The 18,543-nt window shown below is 42.3% G+C and overlaps 11 protein-coding genes across 11 annotated transcripts; 7 read left to right on the forward strand and 4 right to left on the reverse strand.

Annotated features, from left to right (window-relative positions):
* Window positions 1-499: 499 nt before the first annotated feature.
* Window positions 500-1,894, forward strand: AIM17 (Aim17p; the record flags this gene model as incomplete). The annotated part of the gene is made up of 1 exon (XM_003683363.1): window positions 500-1,894. One exon carries the CDS (start codon window positions 500-502, stop codon window positions 1,892-1,894), a length of 1,395 nt encoding a protein of 464 aa, XP_003683411.1.
* A 55-nt stretch (window positions 1,895-1,949) lies between these two features.
* On the forward strand, window positions 1,950-3,002 carry SPO11 (DNA topoisomerase (ATP-hydrolyzing); the record flags this gene model as incomplete). The annotated part of the gene is made up of 1 exon (XM_003683364.1): window positions 1,950-3,002. One exon carries the CDS (start codon window positions 1,950-1,952, stop codon window positions 3,000-3,002), a length of 1,053 nt encoding a protein of 350 aa, XP_003683412.1.
* Window positions 3,003-3,172: 170 nt separating this feature from the next.
* TDEL0H03430 (emp24/gp25L/p24 family protein) lies at window positions 3,173-3,817 on the forward strand (the record flags this gene model as incomplete). Its single annotated transcript, XM_003683365.1, has 1 exon — window positions 3,173-3,817. One exon carries the CDS (start codon window positions 3,173-3,175, stop codon window positions 3,815-3,817), a length of 645 nt encoding a protein of 214 aa, XP_003683413.1.
* Window positions 3,818-3,877: 60 nt separating this feature from the next.
* On the reverse strand, window positions 3,878-4,474 carry FUN14 (Fun14p; the record flags this gene model as incomplete). The annotated part of the gene is made up of 1 exon (XM_003683366.1): window positions 3,878-4,474. The coding sequence occupies one exon, from the start codon at window positions 4,472-4,474 to the stop codon at window positions 3,878-3,880; it is 597 nt and encodes a 198-aa protein (XP_003683414.1).
* A 136-nt stretch (window positions 4,475-4,610) lies between these two features.
* RTS1 (protein phosphatase 2A regulatory subunit RTS1) lies at window positions 4,611-6,755 on the reverse strand (the record flags this gene model as incomplete). The annotated part of the gene is made up of 1 exon (XM_003683367.1): window positions 4,611-6,755. One exon carries the CDS (start codon window positions 6,753-6,755, stop codon window positions 4,611-4,613), a length of 2,145 nt encoding a protein of 714 aa, XP_003683415.1.
* An 814-nt stretch (window positions 6,756-7,569) lies between these two features.
* On the reverse strand, window positions 7,570-8,376 carry SPO7 (Nem1-Spo7 phosphatase regulatory subunit SPO7; the record flags this gene model as incomplete). Its single annotated transcript, XM_003683368.1, has 1 exon — window positions 7,570-8,376. One exon carries the CDS (start codon window positions 8,374-8,376, stop codon window positions 7,570-7,572), a length of 807 nt encoding a protein of 268 aa, XP_003683416.1.
* Window positions 8,377-9,046: 670 nt separating this feature from the next.
* MDM10 (Mdm10p) lies at window positions 9,047-10,396 on the forward strand (the record flags this gene model as incomplete). Its single annotated transcript, XM_003683369.1, has 1 exon — window positions 9,047-10,396. The coding sequence occupies one exon, from the start codon at window positions 9,047-9,049 to the stop codon at window positions 10,394-10,396; it is 1,350 nt and encodes a 449-aa protein (XP_003683417.1).
* A 15-nt stretch (window positions 10,397-10,411) lies between these two features.
* On the reverse strand, window positions 10,412-12,199 carry SWC3 (Swc3p; the record flags this gene model as incomplete). Its single annotated transcript, XM_003683370.1, has 1 exon — window positions 10,412-12,199. One exon carries the CDS (start codon window positions 12,197-12,199, stop codon window positions 10,412-10,414), a length of 1,788 nt encoding a protein of 595 aa, XP_003683418.1.
* Window positions 12,200-12,554: 355 nt separating this feature from the next.
* On the forward strand, window positions 12,555-15,866 carry SMC5 (DNA repair ATPase SMC5; the record flags this gene model as incomplete). The annotated part of the gene is made up of 1 exon (XM_003683371.1): window positions 12,555-15,866. One exon carries the CDS (start codon window positions 12,555-12,557, stop codon window positions 15,864-15,866), a length of 3,312 nt encoding a protein of 1,103 aa, XP_003683419.1.
* Window positions 15,867-16,052: 186 nt separating this feature from the next.
* Window positions 16,053-17,657, forward strand: MSE1 (glutamate--tRNA ligase MSE1; the record flags this gene model as incomplete). Its single annotated transcript, XM_003683372.1, has 1 exon — window positions 16,053-17,657. One exon carries the CDS (start codon window positions 16,053-16,055, stop codon window positions 17,655-17,657), a length of 1,605 nt encoding a protein of 534 aa, XP_003683420.1.
* A 165-nt stretch (window positions 17,658-17,822) lies between these two features.
* On the forward strand, window positions 17,823-18,539 carry OPI10 (Opi10p; the record flags this gene model as incomplete). The annotated part of the gene is made up of 1 exon (XM_003683373.1): window positions 17,823-18,539. One exon carries the CDS (start codon window positions 17,823-17,825, stop codon window positions 18,537-18,539), a length of 717 nt encoding a protein of 238 aa, XP_003683421.1.
* Window positions 18,540-18,543: the final 4 nt, after the last annotated feature.

Consider the following 18,543-nt stretch of genomic DNA (forward strand, 5'->3'; position numbering starts at 1 on the left):
CTAATTTTCCGATTAGAAACAGCTCTTTCCAGACTCTCCCCCCAGAAAACCTAGCATTACAGTCCAGCCCACGATCATTGACAACATCCTAGCCTCTCTTGAATTCAGCTGCACCGCAAATCAAGTAGAATCATACCACTTTCCTCGAGGAATTATGGTATTCTGGAGCAAGGAAGGTCATACGCTGCAGGAGCCCCCTCTCGAAATTAACGGTTCAGCCACTCGAAAATGAAAACAACTTCCTCGTACCTCCCCCGCTGTACCGGTACGCATGCAGATCTGCAGTTATCAACAGTCAGGGAACAACCATCAAGTGTGGTCCAACTAGTTACCACTCCTTATCAAATTGCATGATGAACAGCTACCCGGAAGAGTAATAGCGCCGCTACCCCTTGACGACTGCTCCTTATAAGATCAACGAGGTTCTTCGAGGAATCCTTGTCACTTACCGTTGCCACTCTCCATAACAATCAATTGACTTTTCGTGTGTATCAAGGCAATGTTACTACGAACAGCCGGCAGAACAACGAACCGCCTGACAGCGTTTACAAGACTGACTAGAGGGTTGACCAGTATTAATCCTCCACCGGGACCAATCGAGAATCTTCCCAGTGCGCACAACGGTAAGATATTGAAGACACACTTTACTGATGAATCGACAACTATCACTTTTATTACAAAAGATTCTCCAGGACATGAACCTTTCACGGTAACCTTCAACAACTTGTTTTTGAGAGATTCTTCTCGATCGGAGAAGTCAGTGGATCCCAAATCGGGTCAGAAACTTTTTACTACAGGTCACTTGGTTTCTGATCCAGACTCTACGGTACCCAAACAGGTGGAGATCTCACCAGATTCGCAAAGTGTAGCGATCAATTGGAAGGATGGTGACCACTACCGTTATTCGCTGGATTTTATCTACAAGTTCAAAGGCTCCACTTTTGTCACGGATGCATTGAGGAACACTGTCTCGAAGCACAAACCTGTGCTTTGGGATAAGAAAACTTTGAAAGGCCATATGGAGGATCTGGTATCTGTCAATTACGACGGGTTCATGAAGAATGAGGAACAGTTATATAAGGCACTCACTACTCTGCAGAAATACGGTTTGGCACTTATTAACAATGTACCCAAGGGTAATGAAGATGCAGTGAAGGATATATGTGAGAGAGTGGGTCCTATCAGGAATACAATTTATGGCGAGACCTTTGATGTCAAAAGCAATATCACCACAACTTCCAACATTGCATACTCCAACCTAGCACTCCCATTACACATGGATCTGCTTTACATGGAGAACGTCCCAGGGTTCCAACTGCTACACAGCATTAACAACTCTCCCGACGAAGCAGGTGGTGTGAACATCTTCGTAGATGCATTCCATGCTGCCAGACACGTCCGTGAACAGGATGCCGAAGGGTACGAAGCAATGCAACATGTTCCTGTAAACTATCAGTACTCCAAAGACGGCCATTGTTACTATCAATCAAGGCCCATGATCGAACAGTACGATAGCAACGAGTCCAATACCCTGATGGGAAACTACGAGTATCTGATCAAGCGTGTATACTACTCACCTCCCTTTCAAGCTCCTTTCACCGTCGGTATCTACGAGAAGGCCCCAGAAACTAACACATCTAAAGGTAAAGTGACTGAGAGGTTTTTGTTCAGAGATTTTGCCCATGGTATTGGACTATTTGACCAATTCATCAATAAAGCTGAGAACCAATTCAAGATAAAGCTACCGGAAAACACTTGTGTGATCTTCAACAACACAAGAATTCTGCACGCAAGAACAGCATTTAAAAGCTCAGATAGATGGCTGAAGGGCTGTTACTTGGATAGAGACTCTTTCAAGAGTAGACTCAAGTATTTAGAACAAAAATATAAATAGCCGCCGAAGATATTTAACGACCAATAAACCACATAAGACCTGGATAGTAAACGAAATGAGTAGGAATTTAGCAACTTTGATGAGCCAATGCAACTCGAGAAGTGAACTATGTGCTGCTCTTGAACCCAACCCAAGAAGAATCCATTTCAATTCTACGGGGACAGATGTAACAGAAGTACTCGAGATGATACTTTCCCTGTCCAGAAATTCGATCGAGCAGCATCAGCAGCCCATAGCGATTATCCAGAGTAATGGCGGGACGTTGAGTTTCCCAGATGTGGGTATGAGCACTTCGGCGGCTAAGAAGATCGCTGTTCTTTTCAGCTTAATGCGAACTATCCAGGTTACTGTGTCCACTGGGCAGATAAGAACAATACGCGATGTTTACTACACAAACGTTGAGCTTTATGGTGACCAGAGAAAGGTAGAAACAGGGCTCTGTTCTATTGCAAAGAACCTTCACCTGAGTTCAAGAGACTCTCTCAACATTTTACCAGCACAAAAAGGTCTTTGTTACAGCCCGTTCGATATCGTAGTGCAGACAAACGGTCAAGAGAATCTCATACCAGCCAAAACATCTTCAATGATCCCATATCTGGCGCAGAATTCAACAGCACGGATTGTTATGCGTGGGGATGCTAATTTGAAGTTGATAGTTTTAGAAAAAGAAGCAGTTTACAATAAGCTTGTTGGGGCCAATACGGCAGAAGATACGATATTCATCACTGGCAAGGGATATCCCGATTTTTTGACTCGTCTATTTCTCAACCGGCTGCAACAGAATATTTGTATACTGGACTGGAGAATCTACACAGATGCCGATCCTCATGGTATCGATATTGCCTTAAAATACATGCAAAACGATGACCATGAGCACTACATGTGCCAAAAATTGGTCTACAAAGGAGCCCTATTAACCCAATTACTAAGGAGGAAAGAAGCGCAATTCCTACAGATGAGCCAGAGAGATCTATCATTGGCAATCGGACTGACCAACCGGCTCGCAAGCAATTCCTCAACTAAGTTACTCAGAGTACAGTTACAAAGGCAATTGTTTTTTCAGAAGAAGGCAGAGATGAACTCACTGTTAACAAGCCAGTATCTTTGATCATTATTGAGTTTCCATTATTAAAGCCTTCAGTGCTTGGAGCGCGTTGGACGCGTTCTCGAGGTTTTTTCTTCTAGACGTGTTCAAAAAATCAAGAAATTTTGACAATTTGGGATCACTAAACTCGAGATCGTAGAGGCCAATTGAATCTGTGAGAGCATTATCGCAGCATGTTTCAAGTTTCGTCCCTTTATCAGCTGTTAGTTGCTAGTTTTGTGCTTCTTTTGGGGTCTCCTGTGTTAGGAGCGGCTTCAAACTATGCACCAATTGCCATCAACCTACCAGCCTTTAGCAAAGAGTGTCTTTACTACGATCTGGTTTCCCATGAGGAGTCTTTAGTGGTGAGCTATCAAGTTCTTACTGGTGGTAACTTTGAGATCGATTTCGAGATCACTGCACCAGATGGAAGCCAAATTGTCAATGAGAAGCAAAAGAAGTACTCCGACTTCTTGCTGAAATCGTTTGGGTTGGGCCAATACTCATTTTGTTTCAGCAACACGTATGGTACTGCATTGAAGAAAGTTGAGATCGTCTTAGAATTAGAGAAAGGTGCTCTTAGTGACGAGAATTCTTCACCAAAGGATGCTATCGCCAACAATGCCATTGAAGAGATCGACAGAAGCTTGATCAAGATAAGTAAGACTATGAATTATCTGAGAGCAAGGGAATGGAGAAACATGTCCACGGTGGAGTCCACTTACTCTAGATTGACATGGTTGTCGCTATTGATTATGGGTATCATGATTGGTATTAGTGTCATACAGGCTGGAATCATCCAATTTTTCTTCAAGAGTCGTTCTAGAAACTACGTTTGATTACCTGGGGTATCTTTCAAACCCGGTTGCGTACATAGAAAAGTGCATAGGGTATAACCGTTAAATATTCGCTGCCGCTAGCACAAAAGTTAGCAGGAATGAAAGCTTGAAGCTAGGTCTTTCCCAGATCAAAGTGTTTAAATCCAAAGTCTCACGCCCGCTCTTGATGATGTATCGAGCAAACAACGATTGAGTGGCATTCTTGTCCACAATTCCTCTGTTTTGCAACCATTGTAACCCAAGAAATCCAGCAGCGGTAATATATACTAGTAAAGTGGATACTTTGCCAACCACGACACCAAGGATCAAACCCATAATTGACCCAATACACAACTGTCTGTAATCGAGTTTACCATTGAATCGTGACTTTCTCTTGATGGGTTCCCTAACATTTCCTTGTGCCAAAGAGGCAGCAGCTGCTCCAGGATTCCTATGAGCATCTACAACAGCATCATTGTAGATGGTATTGTGCAAATTGAAGACCCAGGGAGCTGCTATGCCTACCGAAGTGGCCATTGTCAGTCCGGCAACTCGTGTGGCAAGTTTTGGGGCAAAAAGCCTACCATTAAAAGAAGCGGTAGAAGTGGAGGCTAGTCCCCTGCGTATGGTGTTCTTAGCAGTATTGAATAGAATGCCTTGAGTGGTAAATGCTCTCATTGGTTATATAGCTCGGTGAAGTGGTAGGCTATAGTGACCCCCTAAAGTTGAAAATTCAAGCCGAGCTTATATAAAATATTTCGTTTATTTACGATATGGACAACAATTGGTATCCTAGTGCGATCACTGTCTATGTTTATTGTAGTGAGGTTGGAACTACTTGTTCATTAATGCCATTGTCAGTAGCCTGAGCCTGTTCCTCACTTGGAAAATCAGTGACGTCTGAACTTTCACTCGTTTCGTTGATCTTCAAGCCTTTGACGTATTCTTCTAACTTGAGCCAGTTTTCTTCTCTCTGAGCCTTGCGTTTTTGAGTCTCCTTAACACTCGACAAGTACAAGGAATTGCAGTTCTCGTAAAGTACTGGATTTGTCTCCAAAAAGATCTTGAGGGCTTTGAAAGCCATTGCATGAATAGCTCTATTCCATGAGCCAGAATTTATTGCTTGTTCAACAAGCATATACGGATCTGACGTACCGTCGTCTCCATTGATGGTATCGAGTTCTAGTTGAGACGTCAGCTCGTATAATGCTGGGAAAATTATTGGTAGAATGACTTCTGCGTTTTCGATGCATAGGTTTAAGAAGTATTCGTTGTTCCAATAACTGAGCACCTTCTCAGCGACTTGGAAATGTGGTGATGAGATACATTTTGCCAATTGGACGAACAGTGGCACTTCAACTTTTATGAACTCAAGTGGTTCAATGACTTCGAAGATATCTTCAATCTCGTTGAGGAACATGATCTCCTTTGTGGAGTTAATCTTGGGCCAGTACCTTAGTAGACCCATCACAACTTCTTCAGTCAGCAAGGGTTCTTTCTCCAGAAATTGAACGATGCAGTACGCTAATTGTGGATGGTAAAGCGACAGACAACGAACTTTATGCAATGGGAGTAGTACTCTTACGAGGAAAACTTTGTGTTCTTCCTTTAACGGCAATGCAAAGCCATTGATAATGGATCCTAAGATTTCTAGTAATTCTGCGACACCATTAAACCTCTCAGTCTCGTAGACGAATTGCAGGAAGATGTTATTTATCGAACGACGAATAAAACTTCTCAGGCTGAGAAATTTACCGTATATTCTATGCAATGTCGTCTTTAAGCAGTCTCTCTCTCTGACATCTTCGCTGTCAAACAGCTCTAGTAACTTTAAGATGAATTCCTGATCGATATATTGCTTGGCGATTTGATGGTTGAAATCTGGGCTCTCAACGAACCGTAGGAAAAACTCGTAAACCAATTGCATATGAGGCCATGCCAATTCATTGACAGGTTCATCCTCATCGGGGTCATAAATATCTCCTATGGGATTCACGGGAGGAGGAATTGGCCTAAACAGGTTGAATTTGAACATTGCCACGACATGTGAGTACATTTCATGCGTATAAGTGAACCTATTAGTGACGATAAACTCAATAAGTTCCTGTAAAGTGACCCTTTTGATTTCCTTTCCTTGTATATCGAAGCTAGGATCATTGAAATCAAACATCGTATTGCACTGGTCTACTTTAGCCAAGAATAATGGAATAGTCTCCTCTGGCGAAACATCATCAAAGCTCGGTAGTTTGGTCAACTGAGTGTACCTTGAAGCTTCAAATCGGGACGAAGAATGACGTTGTGGAATCTTTATCATATCAAGTTCTGTATCTGTGTTTAACTTTGTTGGTGTAGGCAATTTTTCAAACGAATGGGACAACCTTGGTATATCTATACCCGAGGGGGAGGAAGGGCTTGCATGCGGAGACCCACTATCGACATGAGAGGTCCCCAAATGCGACTGAGTGGGCTCTGTATTAGGTGCTCCATTTGTGGATGCTGGAGGTACAGCAGATGCTGCCCCAACTAAAGTGGGCTGTGATCTACCCTGTGACTGTGTATCAATCGGTTGCAGCACGGCTGCAGACGACGAATTATCCTTTGTCACAGTCACCGTAGGTGGTGCGGGCGTCAAATGATCTGTCAAATCAGCTCCACTCGACACAGTCGGCGTCGCATTCCGCACACCTTTAGTGCTTTCACCACCGTTATTTCTCGATTTCGATGAAGAACTCTTTCCACTCTTACCAGAGGACCCGCTATGATGTTTACTAGACCCTTGTGACGCCGTATTAGACTTGGTCCGCTCAGTCGAGCTCCTACTGCTGCTACTTCCGCTTGTTGTACCGGCAGCAGATCCCGCAGCAGATCCCACAGTAGCAGGACTGGTTTTCTTCTGATCATTGCCATCCTTCTCCTTCTTCTTCCCAGTGCCTGAAGAAGAGCTACTAGCCTTCTTCATCAGTTTTTGTTTGAAACCGCGCATCATCTTTCAACTCCCAACACAATCTATTTGATCCTGCACCAAATCAAACCAGGAAAAAGGCTCAAACAATACTTTGGGATGCACACAACCCGTAGAACTCTCTCAAACAACTCCCAACCTACTCTGAGCTGCTCTTCCGCCTTATAAACAATTGTCTATCTACTTTGGAGACAGAAACTTTACAACTTCTTTTAGAAAGGGGCGGCAGCGCCGGGTAAAGAACTGAAATTTAGGGCATATAAAGGTCTAAAGACGTCTTTTTATACATTCATTGACGGCGCAATTGGCTGAACTAGTGCTTCTGATGCATTGGATTATGATGGGGGAAGTGGTGTGTAGTTGTATGCTGGAAATCAGAGCTTTTTCCGGTGCCTAGGTGGATTCAGCTGGTGGTTTAACAATTACATATTTGGTATACACACATGGGCAATTGCGGCACAATGGGTAGGTTAGGGACGCGGATCTATCAGTCCAAGTTCTCTGATTAAATGCCCTGAAGATTAGTAGAAAGCTGGTTTACCCGGCTGGTGATATTCTTGGAAGATTATAAAAACAGAATGATCGATGAGCTTGTAAAACTTTTCATCACATTTAGTGAAATCGAGTAATGCTGCCAGTACTTAGGGCTCTATTCCAGTTGGAGTGGTCAAGAATACTGGTTGAGGAGGAATTAATAATGATGAAAAAATGGTCGCTTATCAATGCTTCAGATCTATCTGTGATGGAAACAAATAAATTAACCATTCAGAACCGCTACACTGATTTTTCATTTCTCTTCTTAAAATCTTGTTCAAGTCTCACAATGCGTTTGCTTGCGTCTTCTTGCACCTTCTCTGGCCCAAAATTCATCTCTGTAAATCTCCCAGCCCTCTCTTATTTCTGCACTGAAAGACCTTGGGTTGAGGACCAACTTCACATCAACAGCACCAATTCGGGGCTGGGATCGTACTGTGACACTGGTCCAGAAAACAACAAATGCGTTCTCTTTGCTTAATCTGCAAACTTTGGTGAGCAGATAGATGTTAAAATGGGCAACGTTTCGACTGGTGAATCTGACAAAATCTGTGAACTTTTCGTTCCACGTAGAATGCACTTTGACCAATTTGATATTGAATTGTCGAATACCCTTGTTCGTAGAGGCAAAGAACTTTCTTGGTATCACGATGGTTCGTCTGTATTCACCTCCTAGATGGAATAATGCAACGGTGATACCGATGAACAATAGGATGAATTGGAACACATATCTCTGGAGTCCTTTCACAGACCCATTAGTGAAGTATAACTCGTAGAATGCGAATCCAGCAACCCCCATTAGACAAGATAAGAAGATGGTGAATTGCCATTTGAGTAGTTTCTGTCGATGGGCTTGGCGTCGCAAATCATCCTCTAAGATCAACAGGTTCCTGAAGATCTTCGACGCAGATGAGATATCATTCGAGCTCTTTACGTTCCTACCACTTGAAGTACGACTGTTGGACCTTCTGCGTTCCATGGCACCACCACTAAAACTGGGACTTCTTAACGTACCGGTGGCTATGACACTCCCCTCCAGGACCCCACTTTCTTCCAGCCTAATGCTCGGTATCTCTGTATCCATCATCATAGTGACTCAATGCCCAATACCATCACCTGAAGGTCTTTTTTCTGGTTCCCTTGATTAGATCTTGTATTCATCAAGTTCGATGATCGCTTAAGGAAACAAACGAGCATTAGCGAATACTTTGATAAAAGCGCTAAAAACAAATCATAAGGATCACTTCTGGTATTGTATATACACCAGCTTTTTTCTGAACATTATTATGGTACCAATGGGACTTTTCCAGAGTCCAGCCACTAATGGCTCGTAGACTTGTAAGCTCTTTTTGGCTCCAGACTTCATATCCTCTTCAACTAATGTCGGTATTGATTAAGTACCAGGATATGTAACTAGTTGCAAGAACTTTACTGTGTTAAACAAGCTTGGATGACAAGAGCTTCGAGGAATTACGTTGATTTTTCTTTAATCTTGCATTCTTTTAGAGAAGTCTTAGCCAAAGATTGAGTATCAGTCGAAACATCTCCATAATTGGCAAGATCGATCGCTGCTCATGATGAGCGCTCTTGACGAACGATCGGAAGTTCTTACGTGAGACGTTGGTTTAAACTAAAGATGTTCAATGTTCTTCACTACGCGATGAGTTGGATATTGATTATTTCAACTGAACCCTTCATAAAAAAGACCTTAAGAAGGATGGACTTGTTGAGTAAGTTTCTGGGAGCTTGAGCATATGATGCTTGACTATATGGACTATATTTCTCGAGCGTTCGAACAGAGCACGAATTGGAACCGGGATAACAGCTATGCGAATATCACTGCAACCACGAGCGCACTCATTGACTTTAGTGTACCTAGTGCGTTCGAGTTCCAGGTATCCAATGCTTCCACTCCTTTCACTTTCAACACAATGAGGGTGTCTACGAGAAATGTATTCAATGGCTCTTTGACCTACTTATACACAGATGCAGATAATTTAGAAAAGATCGTCAGCGACTCTGGTTCAATTGATTTGCAAAATGTCACAGAAACTTATCGTTATTTCCAACCATTCTACAACAACCACAAGTTAGCCGCTCCAACCGATGGGAAAACTGTGGGTAAGTCGCTTTACTATGGAAGGATGTTTTATCCCAATTCGAACCTAGAGGCAATGCTTATTAAGACATTGGACCCACATAAGCAACTTAAAATCAAATGGCTAAGCACTTTCGATGATTTTAATATACTGACATGTTATTGGCAGCGCGATACAGGCAGAGATTCTCAAGAGGTCATATTCTCGACCAATGATTTGCTGTGTGGTTACCGATTTCTACACAACTTCATCGGTAAGCCATCGAAGATGAAAAATTCATTATATAACAATTCATCGCTATCACTTGGCGCCGAATTATGGTTGGGACTAATTACCTTGAGTCCTGGCTGTTCCACAACTCTGCGATACTGCACGCACGCGCCCAATACGGGAAGACCGCTAACATTGACTTTAAAATGGAATCCCATCTTTGGAAACTTATCATCTTCATACTCTGCAAAAACTAGTTCAAACACGACAGTATGCGCCAAGTATGACTTCAATCTGTACTCAATAGATTCAAACTTATCCTTCGGTGTGGAGCTTTGGAGACGAGGAAATTCAGCAAAGGCAATGTCTCAGTATCAGGATGTATCTCAAACCTTTGGAAAAGACGAGAACTTAATGTACCATCATTTGGTACCGGATCTATCGCAAGAACAAGCTTCTCCACAGACTAGGAAGGATTTAGTAGAGAAACAGCAGTTGTTGAATGACCTGACTACCGCATTTTCGAGCTCTTTGAGAAAGATAGATAGAGAGAAGACGATGATAGAAGAATTTCAAAACAACCTTCACCATGCGAACTTCACGAGTGTCTGGAAACTTTCAACTTCTTTGCGTGATGCCAATCTGAAAGTACTTTGGGAGGGCAAATTCAAGGGTTTCCTCATATCGGCAGGCGCTGAAGTATCCAAAGCAAGTCCTCTTTTGCAATCATCGTCAAGTGAAAAGCTGCCCAGTTACCTCTCCAAATTTGGTGTACAATTACAGTATTCTACATAGAATATGCTATCTCATTCAATTTCTCTTCTTACCCTTTGATTCTTGTTCATGCTCGTTAAGCTCAACTCTCAGACGCTCGGCCAGATCTCTGTCGTCATACGCGTCAAGTTGATACCATAGATTATATCCAGATAGTCGTGTTCCGATCTCTAAGATGGCAGTCATTTCTTTTTGAACTTGCTCTACTGGATCCACGCTGTTCCTAAGAATCCCAGCAAATTTCCGATGTATACCAGTAAATTTAACAGTCATGGGGGTATACAAAGGAGTCGGACAACCTCTTTCTGTAAGCACATCATAATCTTCAGCGAGCTTTTTCTTCTCGTCTTCGGTTTTCAAATTTTTGCAAAGCTCTCTTATCCTCTTAGACTTATGTCGCCTTATATCTGCTGCGTTATGAACCATCACCCATGACACGATGAAGGTTTCTTCATCCTCCAGAAATTCAACGATGGAATTTTTCGGCAGCAAATATCTAGAAGTCGTAAACTCCAAATACTCGAGGACGATCTGAGCTCCCTGTGAATACTTTTGTTGAAATGTTGTCAAATGCATAGACTTATCATCCAATTTCGCCATCGTTTCCTTTATTTCACGAGTCGCCTTTGCATCCATTTCTTGTTTAATCTCCCGTTCCGCCTTGACGGCAGCTCCAGCAATCTCAACTTTCTCTTGTACAACTTGCTTCACGCCAGAGTGGGCAGTAGGCTTCTTGTCAGCGGGGTCGACCGCTGATGATTCACTTTGAGTTGCTTTTCCAGCATTCGTGACATTGGAATCTTGCCCTTGTACCCTGGTCTGCTCTGTTAACCTAGGTAGTGGTGGGGTCCAGCCCGGAGGCGTTGGCATTTTTTTTGCAATTTCAATGAACTTCTTGAACTCTTCAACCTGATCCAAGGTGGCATCACCATTTGCTACAATCCCCATCAATGCATTAAGCTTTGGATCTCTCTGAGCCATCAAATTCAAGTTTGTAATCATCTTTGGATCTGTCCCGGATTGAGAACTAGGTGCCGGAGTATTCATTTGTGTTCTTTTCAATTTCTCCTTGGATTTCCTTATTTCATCCTTTCTCTTCTGTTTTACCGCTTCAAGCTCCATTTTACCTTTCACTTTGTTCTCTTTTTGTAGTTGTATCAATCTCTCCTTCTCCTGCTTCTTTTGCAATTGCTGCTGCTTCTTCATCTCGACACGTTTTTGCCTTTCTTCCTTCTCTTCTTTTTCTTTATCCTCCTTCTCCTTCTTCTTCATATCCTGTTCCTCTTGCCACTTCTTCTCCATCTCTTCATTCTTGAGGATAAAAAGTCTCACTGGGAAAGCATGAGGGCCTCCAAACATGGTGCAATCACACATTTTTTGCATCTTATCACGCACTTGTACGCTCATTGCCTCGGCTGGTGTCTCTGGTTTTACTGGAACATCCTTAGTCGTCTTCACTGGCTTGGTAAAGTATAATTCAAACATTTCACCACGGACCCACGTCTTTCTTGAGGAGACCAAGGAATCGTATAGCACTGCAGAATCCTTAACAGATAGTGGGTGTGCCAAAGCAGAGTTGTATTGCGGGATCTCTGAACTGCTAGGTAATCCTCCGACCATTTCAAAAGGCCTACTATTGCCGACATCACTATGATAATAGGCCGAATTACCATCTGAACCCACGAAATCATCGTCTTGGTCATCCTCAGAGTTCCGCTTTCTTCTCTTAGTACGTCTACTAATCGGTTTCGGCGAGTTAGACGGCTCTGAGCTTCCATTGCCATCTACCTCCGTCTTGACTCTTGACCTCAGTGCCACAGGCATTTCTAGAATAATACTTGAAGATCAACCCTAGTCATTCGAAGTGGTTCACCACCCTGAAAGTATTAGTATTCAGTAGCAGAGGTTTTAAAACGCGAATAAAAATCACGTGGGGCTCGATACCTAACCAAAGAGACCTTCGCGGTCCTTCTAATGAGATTCAATGGCTTATAGAGCTCTTCGCCACCTTCAAATCACTTTAAAAGTGATGTTTATGACCTTTGTCTTTAAGTTTTTATTTAGGCGAGATCAAGAAGGCTTCTAATTGAAATTTCATTTACTTTCTCGATATGCTCATCACGCAAAGAAACTGGATACAACAAACGATCCCGCCGCTGGTAGAGGCGCTGCTTTGGTAATGAGTACGGCCTTGAATGCCTCTGATCACGTTAGAAGACGATCTAGCGAGGACATCAATGGTGAAATTGCTACAAATGCATTCAAGAAACTGAAGTTCAAAAGTATCAATTATGATGACTTTCGACCTGGAGCTTTGATCAAACTGAGAATGGAGAACTTTGTCACGTATAAAGTTGCAGAATTTGATCTTTCGCCCTCTTTGAATATGATTATAGGCCCCAATGGGTCCGGCAAGTCGACGTTCGTGTGTGCAGTATGTATTGGGCTCGCAGGCAAGCCTAGATTCATAGGGAGGAGCAGCAAGCTCGAAGATTTCATCAAAAATGGTGAAGAGAAGGGTTTGGTCGAAGTCACTTTGAAAAAACCGGCAGAAGTAGAGCATAGTCCCATTGTGAAATCGCATGACCAAGTGATCAAGATAACGAGACATTTGTCGAGATCGAAGCGGGACTCTGACTACCAGATAAATGATATAGAAGTACCTGAGTCTCTGGTAAAATCAATTATTTCTCAATTGAACATTCAATTGGATAATTTGTGCCAGTTCCTTTCACAGGAGCGTGTAGCCAGTTTTGCTGGGCAGAGTCCCGAGAAGCTGCTAGAAGAAACAGCTCGATCAATCGATATCAAATTATGTGAAGTTTTATCACTTTTAAAGGAGCTTCAGGATGAGGAGCGAGACCATCAGAACAAAGTCAATTCAACCCAAAAAAGGATCGATAGCCTAAAAAATGACTGTGAAAGATTGAGGATCACCGTCAGTACTTTTCGAGCGTATCAAAAGAAGCTGAAAGAGATTGATGAGTATAAGAAACTTTTGCCATATGTACAACTCAAAGGCCTCGAAGAGAAGTTACGACAATATAGAGCAGAATACGAGCAAGCTAAAACTAATTTAAAAACTCTACTTCAGGAGAAGAGGAAGCTTTTCGAAACACAAAAGAAGTTTGAAAGTACGTTGAAAGAGGCAAACAATAAAGTTCATTCAATTAAAGCAAAATTTGAGAAACTCAGTCGCGATTCGACTAGGTTGACCAAAGATCTGAAAACAATGCGAACTGACATTGCTAGTAAAAAGCAGGATATACAGAGATACAGAGAAAAGATCGGCGGCCTTCGAAACAACGTTGCAGAGAAGAAGAAGGAGCTAGAAGACAAGCGTGTTCAGTTGACCTCCATTGAGATACCGGACAACAGTTTACTGGATGACCTCAAAACTCAACATGAGGAGCTACTTGCAAGAGAAACCAGAATTAACAGATCTCTGCGAGAAGTGGAGGGGAAGATGTCTAACTTAAAGTACGAAAGGGACAACGTGCAAAGCCGCATACGGAGACAGACAGAAGCGCTTCACGACAACGACCGGATTCATGTTTTAGACGAGCTTGCCTCTAAAGATAGAGGAGGTGGTAAGACGTTTCGGACGGTGAAAAATGCAGTGTTATACGTTCGAAGTAGGCAAGACATGCATGGTCAGGTTTTAGAACCACCGGCAATAACTGTTTCTGTGAAGGATCCCCAACATGCTTGTTATTTGACTCAGTGTGTTGATTTTAACACGAGAATTGCCTTTACCCTAACTGATTCACAGGCATATATGTCATTTGGTAAAGACATCTTGGACAGATATGGAGTGAACACTAGAGAGTTGAATAATGGAAACCCCAAGCCTCCACTTCCGAGAGAAGAACTTAAAAAGATGGGGTTCGATTTTTTTTTATCAGATGTTGTAAGTGGGGATTCTAGAGTCATAAGGATGTTATGTCAAAACTGTAACATCCATTCAATACCAGTTTCTCGGAGAGAATTAAGCCCTGAAATGATATCCAGACTCACGCAAGCAAGAAGAAACGGCAGGCTTCTCTTCCCAAAGTTTATTCATGGTAACAGAGTTGTTGAAATGGGGATTGGTACGTACAGTCACAAAGTATGGACAAGAGATTATGAGTGTATTAAAAGGACTGATTTCTTTCGAGCAGATGTTATGTCAGATGAACAGAAAGTCAATATCGAAAGAGACATCTCACGATGTCAATTAAAAGTGGAAGAGCTCTCAACTGAGTATAAGCAATTGATCGAAGAAAAGCAGTCGTTAGAGAAAACTTCTTCAGGTTGCTCTCGAGAGACAGAGTCTGTAAGGAAGCGGCGAAACGAACTGAATATCAAACGCAGTGACTACTCAAAGGTCAAATCGAGAATTAGAACGTTGGAATCTGAAATAAGAGAATTAAATTATAATGAGCGTGAGACTCTTGAAGGACAAATTTCCCAGTCAGAAGCTCAGATTGCCACTCAAACAATGTCACAAACGGTGGCGACGACAGAGCTCATGGAAGCACTCGCAAAACTGAGAGACTGCCAGGAAGAATTAGTCTTTGCTGAGATAGGCGAGTTTGAAGCGAGAAACATGGAGGCATCGATTATTGAGATTATTGCCTCGTTTGAGCAGCGGGAAGACGAATGTAAAAATGAGTTTACGAACAAAAAGCAGAAATGTAGAGAAGCCAAAGGTGTTGAATGGGACAGGTTGAAAACTCAGATTCGCTCTTACAATGAAGAGGTACAGGAACGTCTGGAGGTTTTCAAGCAAAAGTTGATAAATGAGGGAAACTTCAATTTATCACACGTACAAGATGTAATAAGCAGACTTGAGTCCGAGATGGCAACTCTCGATAATGACGAGTCGTCCATTACAATACTGAAGCAGAAGGAAGATGAGCTACAGAAACTGGCATCTGATATTCCCCAGTTCAGTGCGGCTTTGAGTGACAGTCAAAACGAAATCAAGAAAAATCGCCAATTCCTGGAGCCCAAGTTGGATAGCGTTGTGAAGAATATTTCTGATAAATTCTCAGATCTTTTTGAAGAGATTGGTAGTAGAGGTCACGTAGCATTAGTGAAACCAGATAGCTTTGCAGAATGGAAGATCGAGATTAGGGTTGCTTTCCGAGACAATGCACAATTATCTAAGTTAGACGCACGAACTCAATCCGGTGGCGAGAGAGCAGTCTCTACAGTCCTATACATGATTGCCCTGCAACAATATACTACAGCACCTTTCAGAATTGTCGATGAAATAAACCAAGGCATGGACTCCCATAACGAGAGAATCGTTCACAAATCCATGGTAATTAATGCATGCGCAGAAAACACATCGCAGTACTTCCTGATCACTCCTAAGCTACTGACGGGTCTCTATTATCATGAGAAAATGATGATCCACTGTGTAATGGCTGGACCATGGATTCCTAACCCAAGTGAATACCCCGATATGGTAAATTTTGGTAAGACCTCGAAGTATGTACTTTAAATACAACTTGTAATTTATTAATTCCAAAGAGGTCTCCATCTGTCAAGACGTCCACTCGATTTTTGATCAAAGTGAATAAAGTTTTATTGTCATTAATTGCCGGACTGATTAAGCGAGTTCTCTGCATCGCTTCAATAATGAAGAATAATAGACAAAGTGGAAAGCATTGACAGTATAGGATTCTTTATGACATTGATAGTGAGAAGATTATACTCAAAGCTGGTGCGAAAAGAACCTGGTGGACTCTTTTCCGGCAAATCGATACTATCCAAGAAACCTGTACAAGATGTCCACCCAGAGGTGCCAGTTAGAACGAGATTCGCACCCTCACCAACGGGAATGCTACATATTGGCTCATTGAGAACTGCATTGTATAACTATTTGCTCGCCAAGAACACCAGAGGCCAATTTCTGCTTAGATTGGAGGATACTGATCAGAACAGACTAATACAAGGCGCCGAAGAGAATATTTACGATAGTCTAAAATGGTGCGGTATTGAATACGATGAGGGGCCGGGTGTCAATGACGAGAAGTTCGGGCCTTATAGGCAGAGTGAACGAACGGAGATTTATCAACAACATGTTGATGGGTTACTGAAGTCCGGGCATGCTTACCGCTGTTTCTGCTCGAAGGAGAGACTTGATGGGCTTAGAGAATCTGCAAAACGATTAAAGCCTCCAACGACGGTAACTTACGATAGAAAGTGTGAAAGCCTTTCCCAAGGAGAGATTGAAGAGAGATTGGCACAGCAAATTCCCCACACTATAAGACTAAAAGCACCGGAAAGATACCCAGCATTTCATGACTTACTTCATGGAACTGTTGATATACAGCCACAGGTTAATGTCAACGATCGCAGATACGATGATCCAATCCTTATCAAATCTGACAATTTACCGACATACCACTTTGCTAACGTCATCGACGACCACTTGATGAAGATTACACACGTCATTAGAGGTGAGGAGTGGTTACCGTCAACACAGAAGCATATTGCATTATATCGTGCATTCGGTTGGGATCCACCTTCATTCATTCACATACCTTTGTTGACCAGCACAAACGACAAAAAATTGAGTAAAAGAAGAGGCGATGCATCAGTGTGGAATATGAAAAGCAATGGAATTTTGCCAGAAGCACTGGTGAACTTCTGTGTACTATTCGGTTGGTCACCTCCCAGAGATTTAGCGGCTGCTAACCACGAGTGCTTTACACTGAAAGAATTCGAGAGGGTTTTTGACTTGAACTATTTGACTAAAGGTAATGCCAAGGTGGACGATAAGAAATTATGGTTTTTCAACAAACATTATTTACAGAAGAAGCTAGAAAATTCTCAAGTATTTGAAGAGATCCTACAAGAAGTACAAACCGCAGCAAGGCATAAATTCGGCGAAAAGGCATCGGACGAGAAAGTAGCAGCTGTACTTAAAGCCTGTGGTAAATCATTGACCACTGTTAACGAGTTCAATGACACATTTTATTACTTTTTTGAGAAGCCAAAGTATCAAGATACCGAAGTAGCCACTAAATTTCATGCTACTCATAAACATGCCGATGTCGTTAACATCCTAACGCATTTCAAAGGGACAATAAACCAATCAAATATGGATGAGATGATAAAGGCGCTTGCTTCCCAGGCGGTGCCAAAGAAGTCGATCTTCGAATCGCTTAGATTCGCCTTGGCAGGAGCTAATCCTGGAACAAAGATACCAATCCTGATACAACTACTCGGCCCTCAAGAGGCTAACCAGAGGATTGAAGAGGCAATCAACTACTTACAGAAGTCATAAAGACTAGTCTAACTTATATCACGTGAAAATAGAGTTTAATTCGAGAAGTTTCCTGAATTGATTTAGAAGCTTCTAAGGGATAGAGGATCTACAAGCTAAAAGGAACCACCAGATCTTCAATTGGAGACTGTGTTCGATATACTGGAAGAGCAAGGTGTTACGAAAATGTTTGCAGCAATAGCTTCTGGTAACCCTTTGCAATTGTCCACAGAAGTTCCAAATTCCAGTGGTTTACAACATACCATAGTTCTATCGTCGACAAAACCTAAATCGTATTCCCATATAACGTTATTCATTTTACCTAATGTGACTTTCCCTGATAATTTCATAGCCACAGTATATTTCAAATTGAGTCCTACTGAAGATTTCAAGCTATTTGGTTACCTTGGTAATGAGAAACCTAGTGCTATCTTCAAAGTGAGGTTACCAAATGCTACTACGTCGCGACCACAGAATTCTAGTTATGGAGATGGACTGGGTGAGATTGATATGGATGAAGATGAAGGAGATTCCGTGCCGATTGGGTCGCATAACATATCCGAATTGATAATAGGTATATCGATCGAAGAAAGAGAGCAAGGAATGATGAAGATAGCAGAATGGAAGGCTGCCCAGGCTCCGGCTGCAACAATTCATCCTTGGTGTTGTCGCGACCCGGTATGGGGGGCGAATATTTTGACTGTGGGACAACTCGCCACTGTGTATCCGAAACTGACGCAGGAGTTAGCTGCCAAGATAGTTCAACACGCTTATAACTATCTTTCCGGATTTTTAGATGCCAGTGGTAACGTATCGATAAAGAGATTTGACACATGGTGGGATAAATTCAAGACAAGACTGGCGAATGACGGAACCTTCCTTGATGAAGTTACCGGTGATTGATATA

This window comes from Torulaspora delbrueckii, chromosome 8 (assembly GCF_000243375.1).
Source record: "Torulaspora delbrueckii CBS 1146 chromosome 8, complete genome".
Lineage (NCBI taxonomy): Eukaryota > Fungi > Ascomycota > Saccharomycetes > Saccharomycetales > Saccharomycetaceae > Torulaspora > Torulaspora delbrueckii.